At 36.6% G+C, this 23,125-nt stretch overlaps 1 protein-coding gene across 1 annotated transcript; it reads right to left on the bottom strand.

Annotated features, from left to right (window-relative positions):
• Positions 1-13,957: 13,957 nt before the first annotated feature.
• LOC148192606 (uncharacterized) lies at positions 13,958-19,529 on the bottom strand. Its single transcript, XM_088098197.1, has 2 exons — positions 19,410-19,529; positions 13,958-18,342 (listed from the first exon to the last, which is right to left on the bottom strand). Exon 2 carries the CDS (start codon positions 18,336-18,338, stop codon positions 14,046-14,048), a length of 4,293 nt encoding a protein of 1,430 aa, XP_087954323.1. The 5' UTR covers positions 18,339-18,342; positions 19,410-19,529; the 3' UTR covers positions 13,958-14,045.
• Between the last annotated feature and the right edge of the window lie 3,596 nt (positions 19,530-23,125).

Consider the following 23,125-nt stretch of genomic DNA (forward strand, 5'->3'; position numbering starts at 1 on the left):
ATGTAGGGTCTGACTAGATGTGAGTTTCCAGAAAGCTGCCTTTCATTTAATACTCGTCTCTGAGTTGTTAATCTAGGTCACGAAGATCCAAAGCCAAGGTAGCTGACACACGAATCTGTTATTGATAGTAAAGGTAGGTGACACTCAAGAGTTGTTAAACTTAAGCATGGTAAAGTAGATGACACATAGGAGTCATTTGAAAGGTTCAACCAAGACCATCAGGGTAGGTGGCAAGAAACTGTATGAAAGGTTCAACCAGGACCACTTGGGTAAGTGGCAAGGAATTGCATCGAAGGTTCAAACATGACCTCTTGGATAGGCGGCAAGAAATTGCATGGAAGGTTAAACCAGAATTGTTGGGTAAGCGATAAGGAACTACATAGAAAGTTCAACCAGAACCGTCTAGGTAGGTGGTAGGGGGTTGTATTGAAGGTTGCACAAGGATTTGCTTAACGGTGGCAGGGGAACTTTTTCTCTTGCAAAATAGTCAAAAATGAGGTTTGAAAGTGAGAACATTTGTTTTATAGATGAAGCCGGGATGTTCCAAGCCATCTTAAGCAATGGTCCTTATAGATAGAAATGTGTCAATCCACCATAGGGTGAGATGTTCCAAGTCAACATAGGCATGTAGAAGCCAAGCAAATGATCAGGCTTGAAGAACTGAGTATCAGGGTATTAAAAATGAAAAGTGAGTAGTTAATATGTTCATTATAAGAAAATCAATTGACATTCACCTATTTTGGTATTGTAGGGATGTGATGTATTAGTGTTGTTAGACAACATGGATACTTTCATTAGGGAGAAGACTTCCAATTGCAAAAATTGACGCATTTAAGAAAAATGCACTTTCTGATTGACTTAATTGTGAAAATTGGTACATGGGGTGTTATGCGACAACTATCAGTTGTGTCACAAACACATATATCTTTCTCCATCAAATGGTGAGGATGTCAACTTCATTTCAAAACAAAACTCTCGAAGGACCATTGTTTAATATGGCTTGAAACATCCCGACTTCATCTATAAAACACAAAGGTTCTTACTTTCAAACCTCATTTTTGACTATTTTGCAAGAAAAAAAGTTCCCTTCAATATAGTTCCATGTCGCCTACTCCAACGGTCCTGGTTGAACCATCCATGAATTTTCTTCTGCTTACATGGTGATCCTAGTTAAACATTCCATGCAGTTCCCTGCTGCCTACCTAAAAGTCCTAGTTAAACCTTCCATGAAGTTTTCTATCGCCTACCTAACAACAGGCTTTGTTGAACCTTCCATGCAGTTCCCTACTATCTACCCAAGCTATCCTGGTTGAACCTTCCATACAATTCGTTGCCACCTACCCAAGTGGTTCTGGTTAAACCTTTCAAATGACTCTTGTGTGCCATCCACTTTACTATGCCTTAGTTTAAGAACTCCTAGGTGCCACCTACCTTTACTTTTAATAACATATTCGTGTGTCAGGTACCCTTGGCTTTGGATCTCTGTGACACAGATTAACAACTCTAAGACGAGTATTGAATGAGAAGAAACTTCCTTGTAACTCACATCTAGTCAAATCCTACATCTGATAACGGTTGAAAAACCATTATTTTTATACTTAATTTTGACATTAAAAATACCCTTTATGACTTAGAAGCTAGTTTGAAATCATGATTTTGCTTAAGTTGTGGAAATAAGAGAGTTGAATGGGTTTTATGCTTGTTTTTCCTTGTTTTGACAGGAATTAAGATGAATTGGATGAAGAAGTTGAAGTAGAAAGGAGTTGAACTCAGGAAAGGAGGGAAAATTGCACAAAAGAAGAATCGCAGCCACCGCTGAGCGCCAAGCTTGCTGTTGAGTTCTCTGTCTGACGCTTAAGCGCCATCACTGACGGCTAATCCAAGTATCGCAGTCACCGCTGAGCGGAATTTCTACCGCTGAGCGCTAGAGTCTACTGTATTCTGAGTGCCACACTTACCGTTGAGCGCAATTCCTACCGTTGAGCGTTGTAGACTTGGGCCTGGGCCAGTTTTCTATTATTTTTATAAACTATATAAGGGTTTAGTCGACCTAGGGTTCACATTTTTGGATAGAAAGAGGCGAAATTACACTCCTTTCACCCCTCGGAGGCAGATTATGGATGCGGAAGCTCCGATCTTCAACTTTTAGGGTTCTATCTTTCATTCTTTTCATTATTTTCATCTAGTTTTACCATGTCTATGGTGAACTAAACCTCCATTGTTGTTGGGAAACAATGTAATCCTTTGAAACTATCATGTATTGAATTGATTCTTATTATAAAATGCTTTACTTCATTAATTGTTAGGGTTTTTCCTCTTTACTCTATGCATGCTTTGTTTAACTCATTCAATTGCATGATTATTGATTTTGTCACTATGGATACATATGAGAAAATCTAGAACTGGGAAAATTCTCCCAACAACAATATTACCTAGACATAGGGATAGGAGGGTTGGTTGCCTTTAAGCTTCTACGCGAATGTAATGCATGATTAATTGCTAGGGAGACAAGACATTGTGAACTAGTAATTAGGAGTAGACTTTCTTCACCGAGACATCGAGTTTATGGTAAATTAGAAAGTGACATTAACATTAATGAAGAAGTTGAATTCATAAATACATGAGAGTGGATAGGATAACTCGGAAACTCCAACAACATAATCATTCATTATTTTATATCAATCACCTTTGCATCTTTCAATCCAATTGATCAACACTTGCATTCATATTTATTTTCCGCAATATAAACACAATGATTTCGTTTACAAGTCCTAATTAATCAAGAAATCATATGAATGTTTAGGCCGTGAGTCTCTAGGGAAACGATACTTGGTCTTACCAATTATTATTACTTGATACAATTCGGTACACTTGCTGAAGTGATAAGAAGTTTTTGGCGCCGTTGCCGGGAACTCGTGGTTTAACTATTCTATTTGTGTGATTATTGATTAACTTTGACTTGATTTTTATCTTTTTATCTTTTATTATATTTTTTATCTTTTTATCTTTTTTGTTAATCTTTTTGTGCTAACAATTGTTTCTAGGGTTTTGTTTTCTTGTGTATGCAGGATACAATTCGTATTAGGAGCAACAAAATTCGGAACCTTTTCTTGAAGGATTGGACGAGAGTAGAAGGAGGAGGAGAATTCGAACATCGAGAGAATTATTCCACCTCCGGAGATACTTTTGCAACCCTCACCACAAAGGTCTGAACAGAGCATTGAAGAGATGGCCGCTCTAGCGGATTACACCACTGTTGTTTGCCGTCATCACTTTAACAACATTGCTAGGCCGAGAGTCAATGTTGCAGATATGGAAGTGAAACCGGCGTTGATACAATTGGTGAAGATCAACCTATTTAATGGACTGTCACATGAAAGTCCATATGAACATCTAACCACATTCAACGAGATTTGCAACATTGTGAAGATCAATGGTGTGCTGGATGACGCTATAAAGCTTAGTTTGTTTCCTTTCTCAATGGGAGGCAATGTTAAGTTATGGTTGAATTCTTTCTCGGAGGATAGCTTTACTGAGTGGGAAGATGTGGTTTCAAACTTTCTAAACAAGTACTTTCCACAGTCTAAAATCAACAAAAGGAAGCAAGAAATTTCCTCTTTCAGGCAAGGTATGGAGGAAACGCTAGGCTAAGCATGGGATAGATACAAGAGCTTGTTGAGAAAAACGCCCACGCATGGCTTTGATGAAGCAACAATAGTCATTCTTTTCCTTGGAGGTCTTGGTTCACAAACCAAATTGATGCTAGATGCCTTAGTTGGAGGTAATATCAAGTGTAAAACTCCAGAGGAAGCTTTTGAATTGATAGACAATATGACTACTAATGACAACGAGATGCATAGTGAAAAAGGAGCTCCACCTCAATAGAAGGGAGTCCTACAATTGCAATCTCAAGATGCCTTGCTTGCACAAAATAAAATCATAACTCAACAGTTGGAGAATTTGACAAAGACACTTGCTCAGTTGCTAAAGGAGCTGAAGAACGTTTCACAGGTTCAACAACAACTCTGTGAATTGTGTGGTAGTGACCATATCAATGGTCAATGTGCTTTTCCAGTAGAGGTCCTAGAAGATGTCAATTTTATGGGCAATCAATTCCAAAATCAATTCCAATACCGCCAAGGGAACTTCAACCAAGGATGGAAACCTCATTCAAGCATGGGTCAAGGTCAAAATGGACAAGCTGGACAAGCAGGACAATTTAATAGACCACAACAACAAATATCACTGTAGCAACAAGTCTCTGCATTAAATGAGAGATCAACAAAGCTAGAAGACACTCTTCAACAATTTATGCAGGTGACTATCTTCAATCACAAGAGCACTGAAGCTACTATAAGAAATTTGGAGATATAGGTTGGCCAATTGGCTAAGAAGTTGGAGGAGATGCCTTACCGGAGTTTTGGGGCTAATACTGAAACTAACCCTAAGGAGGAGTGCAATGCCATTATGACTAGAAGTGACAAGATTTTAGATGAGAGAAAATATGGGAGAAAAAAGAAAGTTGAGTTGAGTAAAAAAGAAGAAGAAAAAAAAGAAAGAAGACGTAGAAGAGAGAAAAAAGGAAAAAGATGTTGAAAAACCCCTTCCTTATCCAAAGACTTATTCAAGGAAGGAGAAAGAAAAATAGCTGAAGCGGTTCATGGAGATTTTTAAGAAACTATAGATCACTATACCCTTCTCTGAAGCTTTGCAACAAATGCCTTCATATGCTAAATTTATGAAGGAACTCCTCACTAAAAAGAAGAAATATCTAGATGAGAAAACAATTGAAGTGCAGGGTAATTACAATGCCATATTGCAGAAGATGCTACCTCCCAAATTCAAAGATCTGAGGAGTTTCACCATCCCTTGCATCATTGGGGATCAAGATATTGAGCAGGTCCTAGTTGACTTAGGGGCTAGCATCAATTTGATGCCCTTATCTATGCTAAAAAAGATTGGTGGTTTTGAGGTCAAATCTACAAGAATGACCTTGCAAATGGCAAATAGATCCATCAGGCATCCTTATGGTGTAGTCGAAGATATGGTGGTTAAAATTGATAAGCTCCAATTTCCTGTTGATTTTGTTGTAATGGACATGGGCGAAGAGGTAGAGATACCCCTCATTCTTGGAAGACCCTTTATGAAGACAACTAAAGTTGTCATTCATGTGGATGAGGGAACTGTGCAATTGAAAGACCAAGATGAAGAGGTAACTTTTAATGTCTTTGATAAGGTGCAGCCAATACAAGTAACAAAGACGAGTCATAAAGCTAAAGACGAAGTTTTCTCAGTGACTAGTCTACCTGATAAAGCTGTCAAGATGGTCAAGAGGAATCATAGTTGTTGCTTTCCAAGGCTGAAGGAAGATGATGGAGATAAGGAAGAAAAACTCGTTCACCATGACTCTGTGATGGAAAATAATGAACCCTACCTTGGCAAACCAGTGAAATTCAAGAACAGGTTATGGGTTATCAAGGATATAAAGGCAAATGAAATTCTTGAGATTGAGGCTCCTTATTCTAGAAGAGTCAAGTTGATGACAAGAAAGATGTTGAGATTATGTTGGTGTCATGAAAGGAAGAAGCATATCAACATTGAAAATCAAACTTGAGTTTTATTGGGTCAAGCTAGTGACGTTAAAGAAGCACTTACTGGGAGACAACCCAGCTTTCTAAACCTATCTTTTTAATTTATGTTTGTTTTTCTGTTTTTAGTATAGGATTTGATGTACTTGGCTTAAAACTTTATCTGTGATGCAATAGTTTGTTGATGTTATGATGTTTGTGATGAGTATTGCTCTATGATGCTGATTATATTGATTGATGTTGAGATGATGCATGATGTTGATATACAGGTGGTTGGTCATAATATTGTGAGACAGATGCATGATGATTTTTGATTGTGTTAGTAAGCAGGATGTTTATCTAAATGCTGGAACTTGAATTAGCCTTTGTGAGGATTGAACTCTAGAGTTTTTGTGAATGATTGCTATTACTTTGAAATCATGAATGACTTTGCCCAGGTTTCTATGATTGAATCACTTGCTTGTATGTGTCATATGCTCAAGGTCATCTGTTGTTATCCCTTTTTAGCCAATGCATGATTTTAGCCCAATAAAAGGGAGCACAATGTGTTCTATCCTTTGAACCTTTAGCCTTGAACATAATATGAAAACCCTTTTTGAAAATCTTTACCTTGAGTTAAGTTGAGAATATTTGTGGTATTGATAAAGGTTCAAGTTTGGGGTTGTTGGGAAATTTGAAAAAAAAGAAAATAAATAAGCATTGAGCTAAGTGTTGAGCAAATGAAAAGCAAAAGAAAAAGGAAAGAAATGAAAGAAAAAGAAAAAGCTCAATGTAAGGGAAAGTTGGGAATAAGTAAGAATGATTGTCATGAAAGTATGAATGACTCTCTTAACTCAAGGATTTTGTGATCCAGAAAAACCAATTTTCTTCTTAGTCCAGCCACATTATAAGTCATAGAAAATTCCTTGTGATGATGCTTGCTTGTGAGTGTATTTGATTGTGGTTGAATGAAAGGCAAAGTTGATTCATGTGACATTGTGATAGTAGAGTGAATGAGTGACCTCTATATACACTTGTGTGATTGAGTGAAACACTTTATTTGGTGAGGAATGATTCCATGAGCACATGATTACATCTATGCTTAGTTAATTGATCATTCATGAGAATAACATTTGTTGGATATTATGTGATTATGTGAACACCATGATGAGTTATTTTGAATCAAGGCATGTGTGTATCTTGACTGAATTCTATTTGATGAGCTTATTTGAGTAATTACTTGTCTTGAAAGAAAGAGTTTTTGAATTTGTTGAACCATTGTATTGATTGGTGGAACACTGAGTTACATCTTGTTTGCTTGAGGACAAACAAAGTTAAGTTTGGGGTTGTGATAACGGTTGAAAAACCGTTATTTTTATACTTAATTTTGACATTAAAAACAGCCTTTATGACTTAGAAACTAGTTTGAAATCATGTTTTTGCTTAAGTTGTGGAAATAAGAGAGTTGGATGGGTTTTATGCTTGTTTTTCCTTGTTTTGACAGGAATTAAGATGAATTGGATGAAGAAGTTGAAGTAGCAAGGAGTTCGACTCAGGAAAGGAGGGAAAATTGCACAAAAGAAGAATCGCAACCACCATTGAGCGCCATTTTCACCGCTGAGCGCCAAGCTTGCTGTTGAAATCTCTATCTGACGCTTAAGCGCCATCGCTGAGGGCTAATCCAAGTATCATAGTCACCGCTGAGCGGCATTTCTACCGTCGAGCGCCAGAGTCTGCTGTATTCTGAGTGTCGCACTTACCGCTGAGCGTAATTCCTACCGCTGAGCGTTGTAGACTTGGGCCTGGGCCAGTTTTTTGTTATTTTTATAAACTATATAAGGGTTTAGTCGACTTAGGGTTCACATCTTTGGACATAAAGAGGCGAAATTACACTTCTTTCACCCATCGGAGGCGGATTTTGGATGCGAAAGCTCCGATCTTTAACTTTTAGGGTTCTATCTTTCATTCTTTTCTTCTAGTTTCACCATGTCTATGGTGAACTAAACCTCCATTGTTGTTGAGGAAACGATGTAATCCTTTGAAACTATCATGTATTGAATTGATTCTTATTATAAAATGCTTTACTTGATTAATTGTTAGGATTTTTCCTCTTTACTCTATGCATGCTTTGTTTAACTCATTCAATTGCATGATTATTGATTTTGTCACTATGGATACATATGAGAAAATCTAGAACTGGAGAAATTCTCCCAAAAGCAATATTACCTAGACATAGGGATAGGAGGGTTGGTTGCCTTTAAGCTTCTGTGCGAATTTAATGCATGATTAATTGCTAGGGAGACAAGACATTGTGAACTAGTAATTAGGAGTAGGCTTTCTTCACCGAGACATCGGGTTTAAGGTAAATTAGAAAGTGTCATTAACATTAATGAAGAAGATGAATTCATAAATACATGAGAGTGGATAGGATAACTCGGAAACCCCAACAACATAATCCTTCATTATTTTATATTAATCACCTTTGCATCTTTCAATCCAATTGATCAACACTTGCATTCATATTTTTTTTCCGCAATATAAACACAATGATTTCGTTTACAAGTCCTAATTAATCAACAAATCATATGAATGTTTAGGCCGTGAGTCTCTAAGGAAACGATACTTGGGCTTACCAATTATCATTACTTGATACGATTTGGTACACTTGCCGAAGTGTTAACAACATCCCATCATTCAAACCTCTTCTTCGCTACATTTCTCGAGACTGGGGTTACTACACCTGTAATGTTATCAATAAAGATACAAATTTTCTTTGCAAAATATAAATTTTCTTTGCTTTTCTTTGCATTCGCTCTACAGTTTAGGACGATTGTCGAGTACCAACTATTAGTATAATATTTTGTATGTCAAGTAACGTCCAACTACAATTGTTTTTAATGAACCTAGTGAAGTTCTTCACATGCCTTCAAGTCATAAAAAGATTGGGGGGCTAATGTACTATACACTGCTTGATGCTACCTGACCACAAGCCGACCTGATTTACTTGGACATAAGCTAATTTGGCCTCACATACTCTAATGATGTATGATTAATTTGAAAAAGAGAATGATATTATTATTTTCATTCATGGTAATTACATTCTCTTACATCTATTTGTAGAAATCTAATTCTAAAAAGGAAAATAAGAAAACAAAATAATCTAGAAGATCATACACATATTTTCTTTAATTAAGAAGATTATATAGATATTTTCTCTAATTGAAAAGATTCTATAGATATTTCCTCTAATTACAACACTAGTCCTCGAGTTGGTAAATGAATATCAATCCTTCCCAACTTGCCTACAAGATCTATAAATCTACCTAGAGGGAGCCTTTTTGTGAAAATGTCTACTATCTGAAGTTCTGTAGGAACATGAGTTGTACTCACAAAGCCTCCTTCTATATTATCTTTGATGAAATGCTTGTCAATCTTAATGTGTTTGGTCCTATCATGTTGTACTGGATTATGGGCCATGCTCATGACAAACTTATTGTCACCATGTGATTGCTCAGGGTTATCCACCTTGACTTTAAGATCATCCAAAATGATTTTCATCCAGAGTCCTTCACACATTCCTTGAGTAAGAGCTAAGAACTTAGCTTCTGCACTAGAATGAGATACTCTATCTTGCTTTTTGTTCCTCTATATTACCATATTATCTCCAAGAAATAGAGAATACCTAGAAGTAGATTTTCTGTCAGTAATAGAACTTGCATAGTCTGTATCAGTATATATTTTCATAGTCAATGTGTCTTTCTTTTTGAATAATAACCCCTTTCTTAGACTTGACATCAAGTATTGGAGAATTTTGTCAACTGCTTGCATATGTCTCTTTCTTGGGTCATGCATAAATTGGTTCACTACACTAACTGCATAAGCAATGTATATTCTTGTTTGTAATAGATAAATCAATTTTCCTACCAATCTCTAATATTGGGTCTTTTCTACAAGAGCACTTTCCTCACTCCCAATTATGTGATTATGTTCTATAGGAACTGTTAAGATTCTACATCCCAGTATTCATGTTTCTTTGAGGAGATCAAGTACATATTTCCTTTGGGAAATGAAAATTCCGTTCTTGGACTAAACAATCTCTATTCCAAGAAAATATTTGAGTTTTCCTAGGTCTTTCATTTCAAATTGGGCTGCCAATTTTTATTTTAACGCTAATTTTTCTGTTTCATCATCTCCTGCAATAATCATATCATCCACATAGGCAAGCAATAGAGTGAATTTACCTATAGAAGAGTGCTTTATGAATAGAGTGTGATCTCCTTGGCTTTATTTGTATCCCAAGGAAACCATGACTTTTGTAAATCTTCCAAACCATGCTTTGGGAGTTTGCTTAAGACCATACAATGCTTTCTTTAGGAGGCACACCTTGTTTCTTTTGTTTTTCACTTCAAAACCTGGGAAAATTTCCATGTACACTTCCTCTTCTAGATTTCCATGAAGGAAGACATTTTTTACATCCAACTGGTGTAAGTTGTTAATCTCTTTGGCAAGTGCACCAAATCGTTGAAGTAATAAACCGTGGTAAGACCAGATATCGTTTTCCCAAGAGACTCGTAATACTAGAAAATTGTGCGATTAACAACTCATCTAGACTCAAGAACAACTCATCATTTAAGAATATGTGCAAAAAGATAAATTCACAAGTAATTACAAGGTTGGACTTTGGTATTGAAGAACTTGGAAATGGAAAAGACTAGAAATGGTATGAAATGACATTGTTAAGGTTAGTTTTCACCAATGCACTCTTGTGTATAACCAATTTCATCTCCTCTCTATCAATTTACTAAAGTCAATCCACTAAAACACTCTAGCCCTAATCCCTTAGGTGAAAGAGCCTAGGTTTTCCTTATCAAACTCCAATCCCTTGGACAATCTAACAAGCAAACCCGCATTAAGAACTAGGATCTAAGACAACATGTGAATCATATCTCATCCCTGGCTCAATGACCCACAAGGACTCTTGTTTCAGTTCAAGATTTAATATCCCATCCTTGGCTCAATGAAACCCCAAAATCAAGTCATGAACGTCCCCATTACATGCAAGCTTTAAGATCGGAAACAAGAATACTAGTAATAGATAGAAAAGGCATTTATAAATACGAAACAATCATTCATTACACAAGATTTCATAGGCTACATCTAACCCTAACAAGATGAATCTGGTTCTCCATTTCCATGGAGAACCCTAAAGCTTACAAACATGGAAGATGGAAGAAGAAGGAGACCCAAAGGAAGAGGAAGAGATGTTCCCACAAGCTCCTCGCGCCCTCTATGAGCTCCAGACGTGGAATTGCGCCTCCAAAGAACCAAAGACCCCTTTTTTCTTTCTGCCTCGTGAGTATATATACTGCCCGAATTCTCGCTTAAGCTAAATTATTCTCGCTTAAGTGAGAATTCTTCTTGGAGAAGATAGTCATTCTCGCTTAAGCTAAATTATTCTCACTTAAGCGAAAATGACTGTTAAATCAATGACTTCCTGGATCACCGAGGCTCTTCAATGTAATGGAGGATCTTCCTAACATCGAAATAGATCAAAAAACAAGGGATTAGAGTATTAGTTACGTAATGTAGCTCAAAATATAGATAAATACTAAAACTAAATAAAAGAGAGGATTTAAGCAAGTAATAAGCTAAAGAAGAGTTGATTTTGCTACTAAAATGATGCTTAGATAATGGTAAGAATTAGCATTATCATAAGTCCCGTCCAAATGAGCAGCCAAGCGAGAACAACTCGAAGTGTATTCATCATTTCCACTAAGGTAAATGTCTCCTCATAGTCAATCTCATAAGTTTGGGTATATCCTTTTGCCACCAATCTAGCTTTATATCTTTCTATTGTCCCATCTGCCTTATGTTTCACTATGAATATCAATCTATACCCTATTTCCTTCTTGTTTCTTGGCTTCTAAAAAATCTTTCAAGTTGAATTTGTTTCTAATGCATTCATCTTTTCTTTCATAGCTTGATTCCTCAAGTTTCATGGCCTCCTAGATTAAGGTAGGAATTTATGTGGCATCAATGGTAGAAATAAAGCTTTTGAGCTTATCAGATAGATTATTAGTGCAAACATAATGAGAAATAGGATATTTAGCACATGATCTTCTTTCTTTTCTCAATGTAATGTACAAATTCTTAGTAATACTTACCTCCTCCTCACTGATATCTTCAGGGCTCCTCTCCTCTGGACTAGACAATTTTTCTTGATCCAGAGTTGATGTGGGTTGTTTTCTTCTTTCATATTTTTTTTTCCAAATATCCTGCTTTTAATGTCATAGCATGCAACAAAATCCTTTTTTAATAGGAAAGTACTCTCTAAATCATCCCATATTTCTTTGGCAGAAGAATGAAACATATATTTTTTACTTATCTTAAGAATCATGGACTGCCGCATCCAAGTCATAATTAGTGAATCTTCATTGTCCCAAATTGGAAAATGAGTGTCGTCTAGTCTTGGTCCACCTCTATCTATGTGATATAATCTTGAACATCCCTTTAGAATCCTTTGAATATATTGGCTCCATTGTAGGAAGTTCTGACCATCCAACCGATAGGAACCCACCATATTGGGTAGATTATTAGGACCCAAAAGAATAATTTTTACTTCAAACATCACGTAGAATGCAATCAGGTGTCTCTAGTGCCTTATTCGAGGCGACAACGACGTGTGGATTACACCGGGAAAAGGAGTATAACTTAAAACTCATATCTACTCAAATGTCGGCCAAACGGGACATCACCGACTCGTGGAACGAACTCGGGAGGCTTTGGTGACCTTGTCTGTGATGGCGGCGGCGAGTGGGTCTCGCCAAAACTAGACGTACACGTGCCGACAATGGTGGTGATGCGTGGCGGCGCATGGCGACTTCTTTCCTAAAGCGATTTCCAGTGTTGTGATCACCGGAGTTGGGTGCACCTTTATGCCCTATCAACGACCTTGATCGGCTACTGTAGTAGTCGCGATGGTCGGACAGGGGCAAGAGTGGCTACTGTTTTAGGGAAAACGGATCTCCCAAGATCAAGATTTTTGATGCCAACTTGAAGAAGAGAATGATTTTATTATTTTCATTCATGGTAATTACATTCTTCTTACCTCTATTTGTAGCAATCTAATCTTCTAGAAAGGGAAATAAGGAAATAAAATAATCTAGAAAATCATATACATGTTTTCTCTAATTAGGAAGATTCTATAGATATCTTCTCTAGTTGAGAAGATTCTATAAATATTTTCTCTAATTACTACAGATTATTTAACTTAGCACATTTTGAATCAGACAATTAACTTATTACGTGAATGGGTCACAACTCACCCAACCCATATAGATGAAGGCTCATAAATCCATAATTATTTTATAAATAGTACATTCATGGAAGTAAATAATGGGAGTTCATTGTTTATCGTATCCATTGCTATCTGACAGACCTTATTAACTTGAATGCCAAAGTGTTTTTTGTAGACACACCACCATCCATCCATGGAGAACGAGTACGAAGGAGAGGATAGAAGGAAACCCACTCGACACATAGAAGATTGAAGAAGTTCATACAAATCCATCATTTTTAGGGTACATTCAACTCCATAAGTCCAACATCACTTAAGCATTCTTGAAATTTGGCCAACAAAAGTGTTTACTTATTCTGGGATCGTTGTGTACCACTTGAAATTTTTACTTATTCCAATAATGTTGAAGAAATCAAAGAATCATCCGTCACTATCAAGCAATCTTTCTCTCAATTTCAAGAATGCAACTGAATTGAGGCATAATTTGTATGCAATGAGTCGAGAAAAAGTATAATGCCCCAACTCCATGATCCCACTGGGATAAATGAAAAAAAGAACTCCTTGATACCAAACATACATGAGCAATAAACATTTTAGATATTAATTAGTTCGATCGACAATGTCACAATAATTTCTTGAAGATGGATCCTTCAACCAAAGTCCTTCAAATTTTATGGAACACACGCTTTTAAATTGGCCAAATTTCAGAGACACAATAAAACAGAGCTAAGCTGCATGTGGAGGAAACTAAGAACCACCCTAGGAAGGAACTGAGACACCAAGAGGCTCTGTGTGAGCAAGAGTTCTAGCAGCCATGGGGACTACACCACCAGCTAGCTTCCCTGCTTAGCCACTGACATAAAGAAAAACATGTGTTTTTGATTTATTAAATATCAAGGGAAAAAGAGTCCAGTACTTACTATACAATCATACTTTAATTCACAAACCATAACTATAATTTACATCTTTGGTTTGATAAAAAAATCACAACTTGGAATTAAGTCCAACGAGTTAATCTCATGCTTCATTTGTAATGCTTAGATCTCCTAAACTATAACTACCGACTGGATAAGAGAACATTTACCAACAAAACTAATCAAAGAAACTGACATTCATTAATGAAATTGATGAATGGCATTTTAAACCAACACCGGAGAAAAATGTAGCAGAATAGTATCACACTAAGTGAACCACAAATACTTGGGGCACTCTTGTATGATCAAGTTACAATTTTGGGGTTCATACCAAGGGAAAATCCCATTAATAGTTGGCAACTTCTTGAGTTCTAGCCAACTAAGATTTGGAAACAATAAATGCTTGGCATGATTATCATCAACCGCCACCCCAGAACCTTCTTCTTCATTTGTAGCTTTATCTTCAAATTTAACAATCTGCTCTAGTTGAGGGCAAGATTCTACATCTAGTAAATTCAGCGAAGAGCATTGACAAGCCACAGAATATGGGAATATAAACTTCAATCTGTTGCATGTTTTGATTTTAATGCTACGAACTTTTGGAAGACAAACATGTTGGAAGGGAGCAGATATATTTTCAACTTGTCCTTCCTCCTCTGAACCGAAAAAGAATATTTCTTCCAATTCATTGCAATCCTCTACACTCACACTTTCCAACTCTGGCAGGCTTCTAACAATGGTGAAGGAAAAGATTGTCTTCAATTTGTTGCATCTTTCGATTTGGATATTATGTAGTGTGGGGAAGTAGATTTGTTGGGAAGAAGTTGACAGGTTTCTCAGTGGTTTTGCTTCTGAATAAATTATATCCTCCATTTCATTGCAGTCCAGTACAAACAGTTTTTTTAACTTTGGAAATCTTGATAAAGTGACTGTAGAGAAAATGTTTTTCATTTTGCTGCATCGCCTGATCACAATACTTCCAAGTTTTGGGAATCTAACTTCTTTTGGAGGACCTGATAGGTTTCTAGATTGCGTTGCTTCCATTGAATATGGAGAAATTATAGCCTCCAAATTGTTGCAGTTGTCAACAAAAAGGGATTCCAAGTTTGGTAATCTGGATACAATGCATAGAAAGAAGATTGTTTTCAATTTGTTGCATTCCTCAACCCAAATACTTTGTAGCTTAGGGAAACATTTGTTGTGGCAAGGATTAAGGAAGTTTTTATTGTGTCCTACTTTCCTTGAACCTAAAGAAATTATTTCCTCCCATTCATTGCATCCTGTTACATTTAGATGTCGTAACTTGGGTAGGCTAGTAACTGTTGCACAAAATATTGTTTTCAGTTTGTTGCATTTTTCAATATAAACTGATTCCAGCTTAGGGAAAAAAACTTTTTGGCAAGCTCCTAATAGGTTTCTTTGTTTACTTGATTCCTCTGAATCTGAAGAAATTATTTCCTCCCATTCATTGCAATAGCTTATACATACTTGCATCAACTCTGGAAGGGTAGTGACAATCTTTGCTGAAAAGATTTTTTTCAATTTGTTGCATCTGTTGACCACTATATTCTGCAGCACAGGGAAACAACTTTGTTGGGAAGGATCATATAGGTTTCTTAGTTGTCCTATTTCCACAGAATCTAGAGAAACTATTTCCTCCAGTTCATTGCAGTTGTCGATACTCAGATACTCCAACCTTGGCAGTCTAGAAATTAAGGTTGTGAAAAAAATTGCTTTCAATTTGTTGCAACATTTTATAACAATCTCGAACAGTTTGGGGAAATAAACTTGTAGGAAAGGGGTGAGTTGATTGGTGCATTGCCTTGCTTCCTTTGAATCCAAGGAAATTATATCCTCCAATTCACTGCAGTCCTTTACAAATAGTTTCTCCAACATTGGCAGTCTTCTAACAGTTGTTGAAGAGAAAATTGCTTTCAATCTGTTGCAGCCTTCAATCTCAATCTTTCTCAGACTAGGAAAACAAATAACAGAAACATCTCTAAGTTCACTTTCTTCCACTGAATCTAAGGAAATGATTTCCTCCCATTCATTGCAATCCTTTACAATCAATTGTTCCAACATTGGTACGATATTAACAATTACCATGTAAAACATTCTTTTAAATTTGGAACATCTTTCGATACTAATACTTTCCAGTTTTGGAAAGAAAACTTGTTGGGAAGGAGCATATGAGTTTCTAAGTCCTCTAGCTTCATCTGAATCCAAAGAAATTATTTCCTCAAAGTCATTGCAGTCCTTTACAATCAGTTGCTCCAACTCCGGTAGGCTTGAGACAATGGTTGTAGAAAAGATTGCTTTCAATTTGTTGCATTTCTCGACTTCAATCTTCCTCAATTTGGGAAAACAAACTTCTTGGGAAGAAGTAGAAAGGAATCTATACTGTCTTTCTTCCTCTGAATCTGAAGAAACTATGCCCTCCCACTCATCGCAGTTCTTTACAACTATTTGTTCCAACTCCGGAAGGCTTGTAACAATGTTTGTAAAGAAAATTGTTTTAAGCCTTTTGCAATTTTCAATTTCAATTTTCTGCAGTTTGGTGAAACAAATTTGTTTGGAAGGAGCATATTGTTTTGCTTGCTCTAAACCTAAGGACATTATTTTCACCCATTCTTCGCAACCCCTTACAGTCAACTCAAGCAACTCTGAAAGGGTTGAAACAATTTCCATGATGAAGATTGTTTTCAACGAGTTGCATCTTTCAATCTGGACGCTTCCAAGTTTGGGGAAACAGTCTTCTTGATTGTAAAGAGGACGCAGATTTCTAAATTGTCCTGCTTGATCTGAATCTAGAGAAATTATTTCCTCCCATGTGTTGCAGTCCTTTACAATTAGCTGTTGCAACGTTGGTAGACTTGTAACGGTGGTAGCAGAGAAGAATGTTTTCAGTTTGCTGCAATTCTCAATGCTAATCCTCCATAGTTTGGGGAAAAATTGTGGGAAAGGAGCATTTACACTTCTATGCTTCTGTGTTTCCTCGGAATCTGAAGAAATTATTACCTCTAAGTTGTTGCAGTTGCATATAGACAACTGTGTCAACTCTGATAGGCTTGAAACAATGGTTGAAAAGAAAATTGATTTCAATTTGTTGCATCTTTCTATCTCAACCATCCACAATTTGGGGAAAGAAACTTTTTGAGATTGAAAAGGTAGATTTGCCAATTGTCTAGCTTCCTCTGAAGAAACAATTTCTACCAATTCATTGCAATCTTGTACAGACAGCTCTCTCAACTCTGGGAGGCTTGAAACCATGCTAGGGAAGAAGATTTTTCCCAATTTGATGCATCCTTTGATTAAGATTTTCCTCAGTTTGGGAAAAACTGGCTGGGAAAGGGCATACAAGTATCTAAGTTGACCTGCGTCCTTCCAATCCAAGCAAATTATTTCCTCCAATTCATTACATTCATAGGTACTTGTCAAGCCCTCTTGAACATCAATTGATTCAGAAGTTTCTAGTCTAAATAATGCCAATTCCCAGTTGGTAAAAGTCTTTCCCTTCAAAGTTCTTGCCACTGCCACAATGGTAACTAGCAGTCCTTTGCATTTGTCAAAGACTCTCTTAGCCACCTCTCTCAATTCTTCTGGAGAATCATCATGTATTTGTGCACGCTGCTTGAACAAATCCCAACCTTCATCTTCATCTAACAAAGAGAGTTCAATCACTGTTTGGCAGTTCATTGAGGTGCAAACTTCTTGGTTACGGGTGGTAAGGAGGACGCAACATCTCTTCTCATTCTCATTCAATGGAATCCCAATAGCTTCCAAGTCCAGCTTCTCCCATACACCATCCAAGATGATGAGAATCTTCTCAGTTTTTAACCTGTGAGATAACCGTAGTGCCCTGCCAAGTTCTGTCTCTTCCATCAATGAAAAGCTCAAGTGATCAGCAATTTGACCTTGAATATCTCTCAATTTGACATCTTGAGACACAATTGTCATAACCACATTGTCAAAAAGCTTTGACTCCTCTAATTGCTTCCCCACCACTCTTGCTAAAGTGCTTTTACCTGAACCTTCCACACCAACCATTCCAATCACATTGCTCCTCTCATCTTGGATTGCATGCAGTAGCTCTTCATAAACTGGCTTCCTAGAATCCAATGCCACAAAGTCTTTGGGAAAGAAGTAATTCATGCTTGAGAGTTTAATGGGGTGTGAAAATGGCTCAAATTTGTTATTGTTGTTCACCACATTCATTTGCAGCGTCATGCATATTACCTCTTTTGCTAGAGAATACTTAAATGTCATGTTCAAACAGCATTCACTTTCCTCCACCCTTTCTTCCAGCCCCTGCACATCTTCCAGAACCCTTTCCACATCTTTCAGCCACTCTTCAACTGGTTGCACAATCTTCTCTGCATTTGTCGTGGCTTCTTTAACACGTTCTCTCATGTGCAGCAATGACTTCTCCAACTCTCTCTTTGATTTTTGAAGTTCAACAACAGACTTCTTGAAATAGAATAAACATCGAGCACGACCTATAATTGCATCCACCACACGCTCTATTAATGTTGACGCCACAGCTGTGCCTATTTCAGCCATTTTCCTGCAATAAAAGGCTCCCAGATTTATATTTTTCAGCATTACGTAAGCCTTCATAGGTTTTTATGATAAAAAGTCTCGGTAAAAGTCATGAACATCCTCTCTCTCTTTATATTATTTTACTATTATAGCAATGAAATAATGGCAAAGTAATGTTTAAAATGAACTTACTGAAAAACTACAAACTATTCAATGTGTGGATTTTCTCATACAATATCTTTCTAGTGATTATAAATACTCTTGAACAGCTGTTCTTGACATGCTAAAATATGGTCTTGCTATGATGATAATGAAGAAAACAATGACAAAATTAGCAAATCTCTTCAGTTTCGGCCAAATAGCTATCCTTCTTTTCTTAAGCTTAGTTAAAGTCATGTTGCAAATTTTTTTTCTTGATAATCACTTCCAAAAGCAAAGAGCCTAAATGCTATTAATCGGTGGCTGATATTAATTGTACCAATAATTTACAATGGGATTTTTTAACTTTATTTTTGGTTGAGGCAAGTTAGACAACCCCATAAAGGAAAAGTACCAGTTGATTACCAAAAGACTCCCAGTTAATACAGGGTTTTATTATTCACGTAATGGTATGAACTATATTTATGCATACTGCAACTGATTTTTGTATTTGCAAATTAAAACAACAGCTATGACATACTGAATATTGTGCCAGAAAGGGAATATTCGAAGCAATGATTTCAATCAACAGCATCAAACATTAGGAAAGTAGCAACTGCCTGAATGTTAAGAGGTCACCAAATTATAAATTTCAAGAAAAAAATATTTGAGCTCAAACAAATTTCTGATTTCAATATTTTAGGAAAAACATTTCAAGAATGAAAGCAACAGTGCCAACAGCCAAGTGATTTCGGAAAGATAATGCATGTTCCTTTGATTTTCCACTACTAAATATACATTATTTACCAAAAGACAGAATCCAAGAGAGTAAAACAGATTCCTAAATGCTGTTTTCGGTTCTATCTTTTGACATTAAATCCTATCAAAAAGAAGTCAACTGCGTATTGCAGATAGGAGGCAGTGCAACATGCAATGAATGAGGATGAAACAAACCTTGGATTAAGATTACAGATAGACCCAAATTCCCTGAACAACCGTTGCAAGTTTCTTCCTTTATCAGGCTTAGGTTTCAGAATGAACAAAAGGCTTTGAGGGAGGCTACTATTGAGAAAGGTTTACTCATCAATGGGCAAAAACTTGGTATCAGTTGACGAAGACTTGACCTTTAGGGGCACTCATGTCTGATGATTGTGGGCACTAAAGTGTCCTTAACTTCTCTAATAAAAAAAATTAACAATAACTTAGTACAAAAAAGAGTTTAATGACTATTTAATATATGTGTAAGACTACATTATCGTCCAATCATAAGTTACCCTTTTCATGAGTCAACAAGCTTAACATCCATAATTGTTCAAGATGAACTGCATAGTAAAATTGTTTTACATTGCTACTGTATTGTCTATTTTCTCATAAAACTGTTTATTTTCATTATTTTGTTCTGTAAGAGAATTAATAAAATTACAACTAGTAGGTTTGAAAAGTTCATTAACTTTTACTGTATCTTGTTACTCAGTGATAATAACTTTTGATTGATTTGTAGTGAATTTTTCTTACACTTTACCATATTAAATCGTTCGAATCTTAAAAGAGTTAATTATCTCTTAAAACTAAGTTGCAATTAGACACAGAAGGCATGAACTATCATCATCAACAACATGAAAGTCACGAGGTTTCAATTAACATGGATATGAAGCTCGGACAGCTCTCCTATACGAGGTGTCATGTGCCTGATATTATTGGATACCAACACATGTATGACACAGTGCCACATGCTTAGGTGAAATGTCTAATTCAAAACAATCTTTTTTATCTCTCCTATCATTTTCTCACAACTTTAATATAATATTAATAACAATAAATACAATAGTTTTAAAAAAATCATAAATTTATTGTATAAGTTCGTATTATAATTATAAAGATAAATAGCGAATATATATATATATATATATATATATGTATATATATTTATTATTGTATTAGAGTAGATCGGTGTATTAAAATAATGAGATGAGCAATTTTATTTTAAAATAATCTTATAATACAAATAGAACTTTTTTGTTCATTATCTAAATACAATTCATCTCTCCAGAACACTATTCCTCAAAGTTCTCTAACATCTCTCTAGAATTTCTTTCAATTGAGCTGTCTGATTGACGATCAGGAGGTGTCAAGACGTTCTATCTGGTAGAGGGCTACACAACTAACCTATCAGTTTCTTGATTCTATCTAGTAAGCTGTTTTCCCCTTTTCACCGCATGTTCTTGAGTCGGGATCATGCAAATTCTTCTGTCGCATGTGTCTTGTAGTTTTCATTCTAAAATTCCTAGTTCAATTCAAGCTCTAAGAGCTGTTCTCTATCACCAATTGGTGAGTTGTAGGTTTCTGTTGAGTTTCCTTGCGGTGCAAGGTACTGTTTGAATGATTCTGTGAGTTGGGCACTTTATCTCTAAGGTAAGAGGAGCTAGATACTTTCTTTAAATTAGTTGTATGACATGTGTGTATGCTGAATTTTGTGTTATTATGCTTGTTTGGGTCACATTTTAGGTTTTGAGTAGATATAATTGTATGTACTGGAATGTAAACTGTGAAATTGTGGAATGATGCTTGTGAACTGAATTTTGGATGTGATGTACACTACAATTGAGTATGTTAGATGACTGTAATTTGTTATAATAGTCACTTTAGTAAGTTAAGTGAATTGGGTAGTGTTTTGGGTCATTTTAGAGGAACTGAGGTAGTGAAATTGAGAACTAAAGGTCAAGGGCTCATTTGGTCTATTGAGGCAGTTTAAGTAAGTTATATGTGACTTGTTTGAGTCATTAAAATGGTCAAAAACAGGTTCAAAGTGGTAGATTGAGATTTGGGTCCCTAAGTTGACGAATTTGATGTTTTAGAGTAGGAATTGGTTCATAAACACTTTCGATTGATGTTAGAAAGGTTTTGAATCACTTAGACAAGTCTAATTAAGTATATAACACAATCTAGGAGTGTTAGAAGTTGGGAAAATAGTTAGAATTGGTAATTTGTGGTTGAGTTGCATAATTATGCAGAATTTCATTCTGCAGACTCGTTGAGCGAATGGATTCGCACAACGAGTCACCCTGGCAAAATGTTCTCTGCCAGGGCATTTGCACAACGAACTGGTGCGCTGTGCGAATGACTGTAGAGAGTTGCTCACTGTTTGGGGCACTCACACAACGAGTTGGTGCGCTGTGGGAGTGATTGGAGAGGGTTGCTCTCTGTCTGGTGATTCGCATAGCGAATCTAGTTGCTGTGCGACTGGTGGTGGTCTGAGATAAATTGCTAGATTAATTCGAATAGTGAATGGGTGCACTTTGCGAGTGTTTGGGGAGTATGAGCCACTGTTTGGGGCTCTCGCATAGCGATTTGGGGCGCTATGCGAGGACTGAAGGTCTGGAACCTCTGCGAGCTTATTCGCACAACGACTAAACTCGTTGTGCGAATGGTTGTGTAGTTTGAGTCTCTGTTTGAGGATTCAGCACAACAAGTTTGGGTCGCTTGTGCGAGACACCTCCATTTTCGCTCGGCGAGATCCTGCGTAGAGCGAATAGCCTAGGTTCTTTAGTCTATTCTTTCTTTCTTTGTTCTTGTGTGATTTAAATCTAGTATTGGACTGAGTGTTTGAGTATGTATGAATGTGTAATGAAGTAATGAATTGACTATGTTATGTATCATGTATCAAGGTGAAAGTAAAGTTCCAAAGTAGAATCTCTTGGTGAGATTTCAAGTGTATTTTAGAATGAAAGCAGGAGGTCAAGCCTTGAGGGTTATCCTGAAACTCCAATGGTCTTTCATTCTCACCTAGAGAAGATTGAACCTATGTCGTGAGGAGTAGCAGGAGGTCTTAGTCTTGGAGGGTTCCAGTATGCTCCAAGGCATGATACACACTAACCTCGTGAGTGTGGTAGGGTGAAATCCATTGGCAACGACTTTGCAAAGCAGTAGAATCCATCACGAGTGTCAACCCGCCATAGCTCGGCTATCATTCTAAGTCGGAACGGTCTAATTCAATGTAGTGTCATGCATACAGAGTTGGTGATATTTATATATGAGTGGATATGATTGTGTGAACTGTAGTTAATAAATATATGATTGCTCTTTTGTTTAAACTAGCTTACCATGTTGCTTGTTATCTGTGTTTTGTATGTGTTGGTGTTTCTTTCTTTGCAATGATCATCCTTGTGGGTGTGAGTAGAGGGAGATGATGTGTCCCTTGAGAAGGACATTGGATGAAGATGACGCGGCAGCTTAAACCAGTTGATTTTTAGCATTGTATATAGTATTGTAGTAGTCGGTTTGTATATAAAGTTTTAAATTCTATGGATTATTTTGGGATAACTGTAAAAGATAATACTTTATATTATAGGGATTTAATTGATTCGGAGGTCCCTATTTGTGCACTTTTGCGTCAATTAGGTCCCTGTATTTTGAAGTAGCTCAATTTCGTCCCTATTTATGAAAAATTGAAGCAATACAGTCTCCTGCCAGTTAAATTCTAGTGGACGGCGTCAAAATTGATTGCCTTGGTGGCTAGCTGAAGGTGGCATTTCATTTGAAAAGTACGTGGCACATGTCATCCCCTTTCCCAACCAAAAATTAGGGTTTGCCAGATTGGGGAAAAAGAACTTGCGCCTTTGTGAATCGAGAGCTAAACATTGCTCCTTCTCAGCTTAATCCTAACGGTTGGG

This window comes from Vigna umbellata, chromosome 9 (genome assembly GCF_029865625.1).
Source record: "Vigna umbellata cultivar VRB3 chromosome 9, Vumbellata_1.0, whole genome shotgun sequence".
NCBI lineage: Eukaryota > Viridiplantae > Streptophyta > Magnoliopsida > Fabales > Fabaceae > Vigna > Vigna umbellata.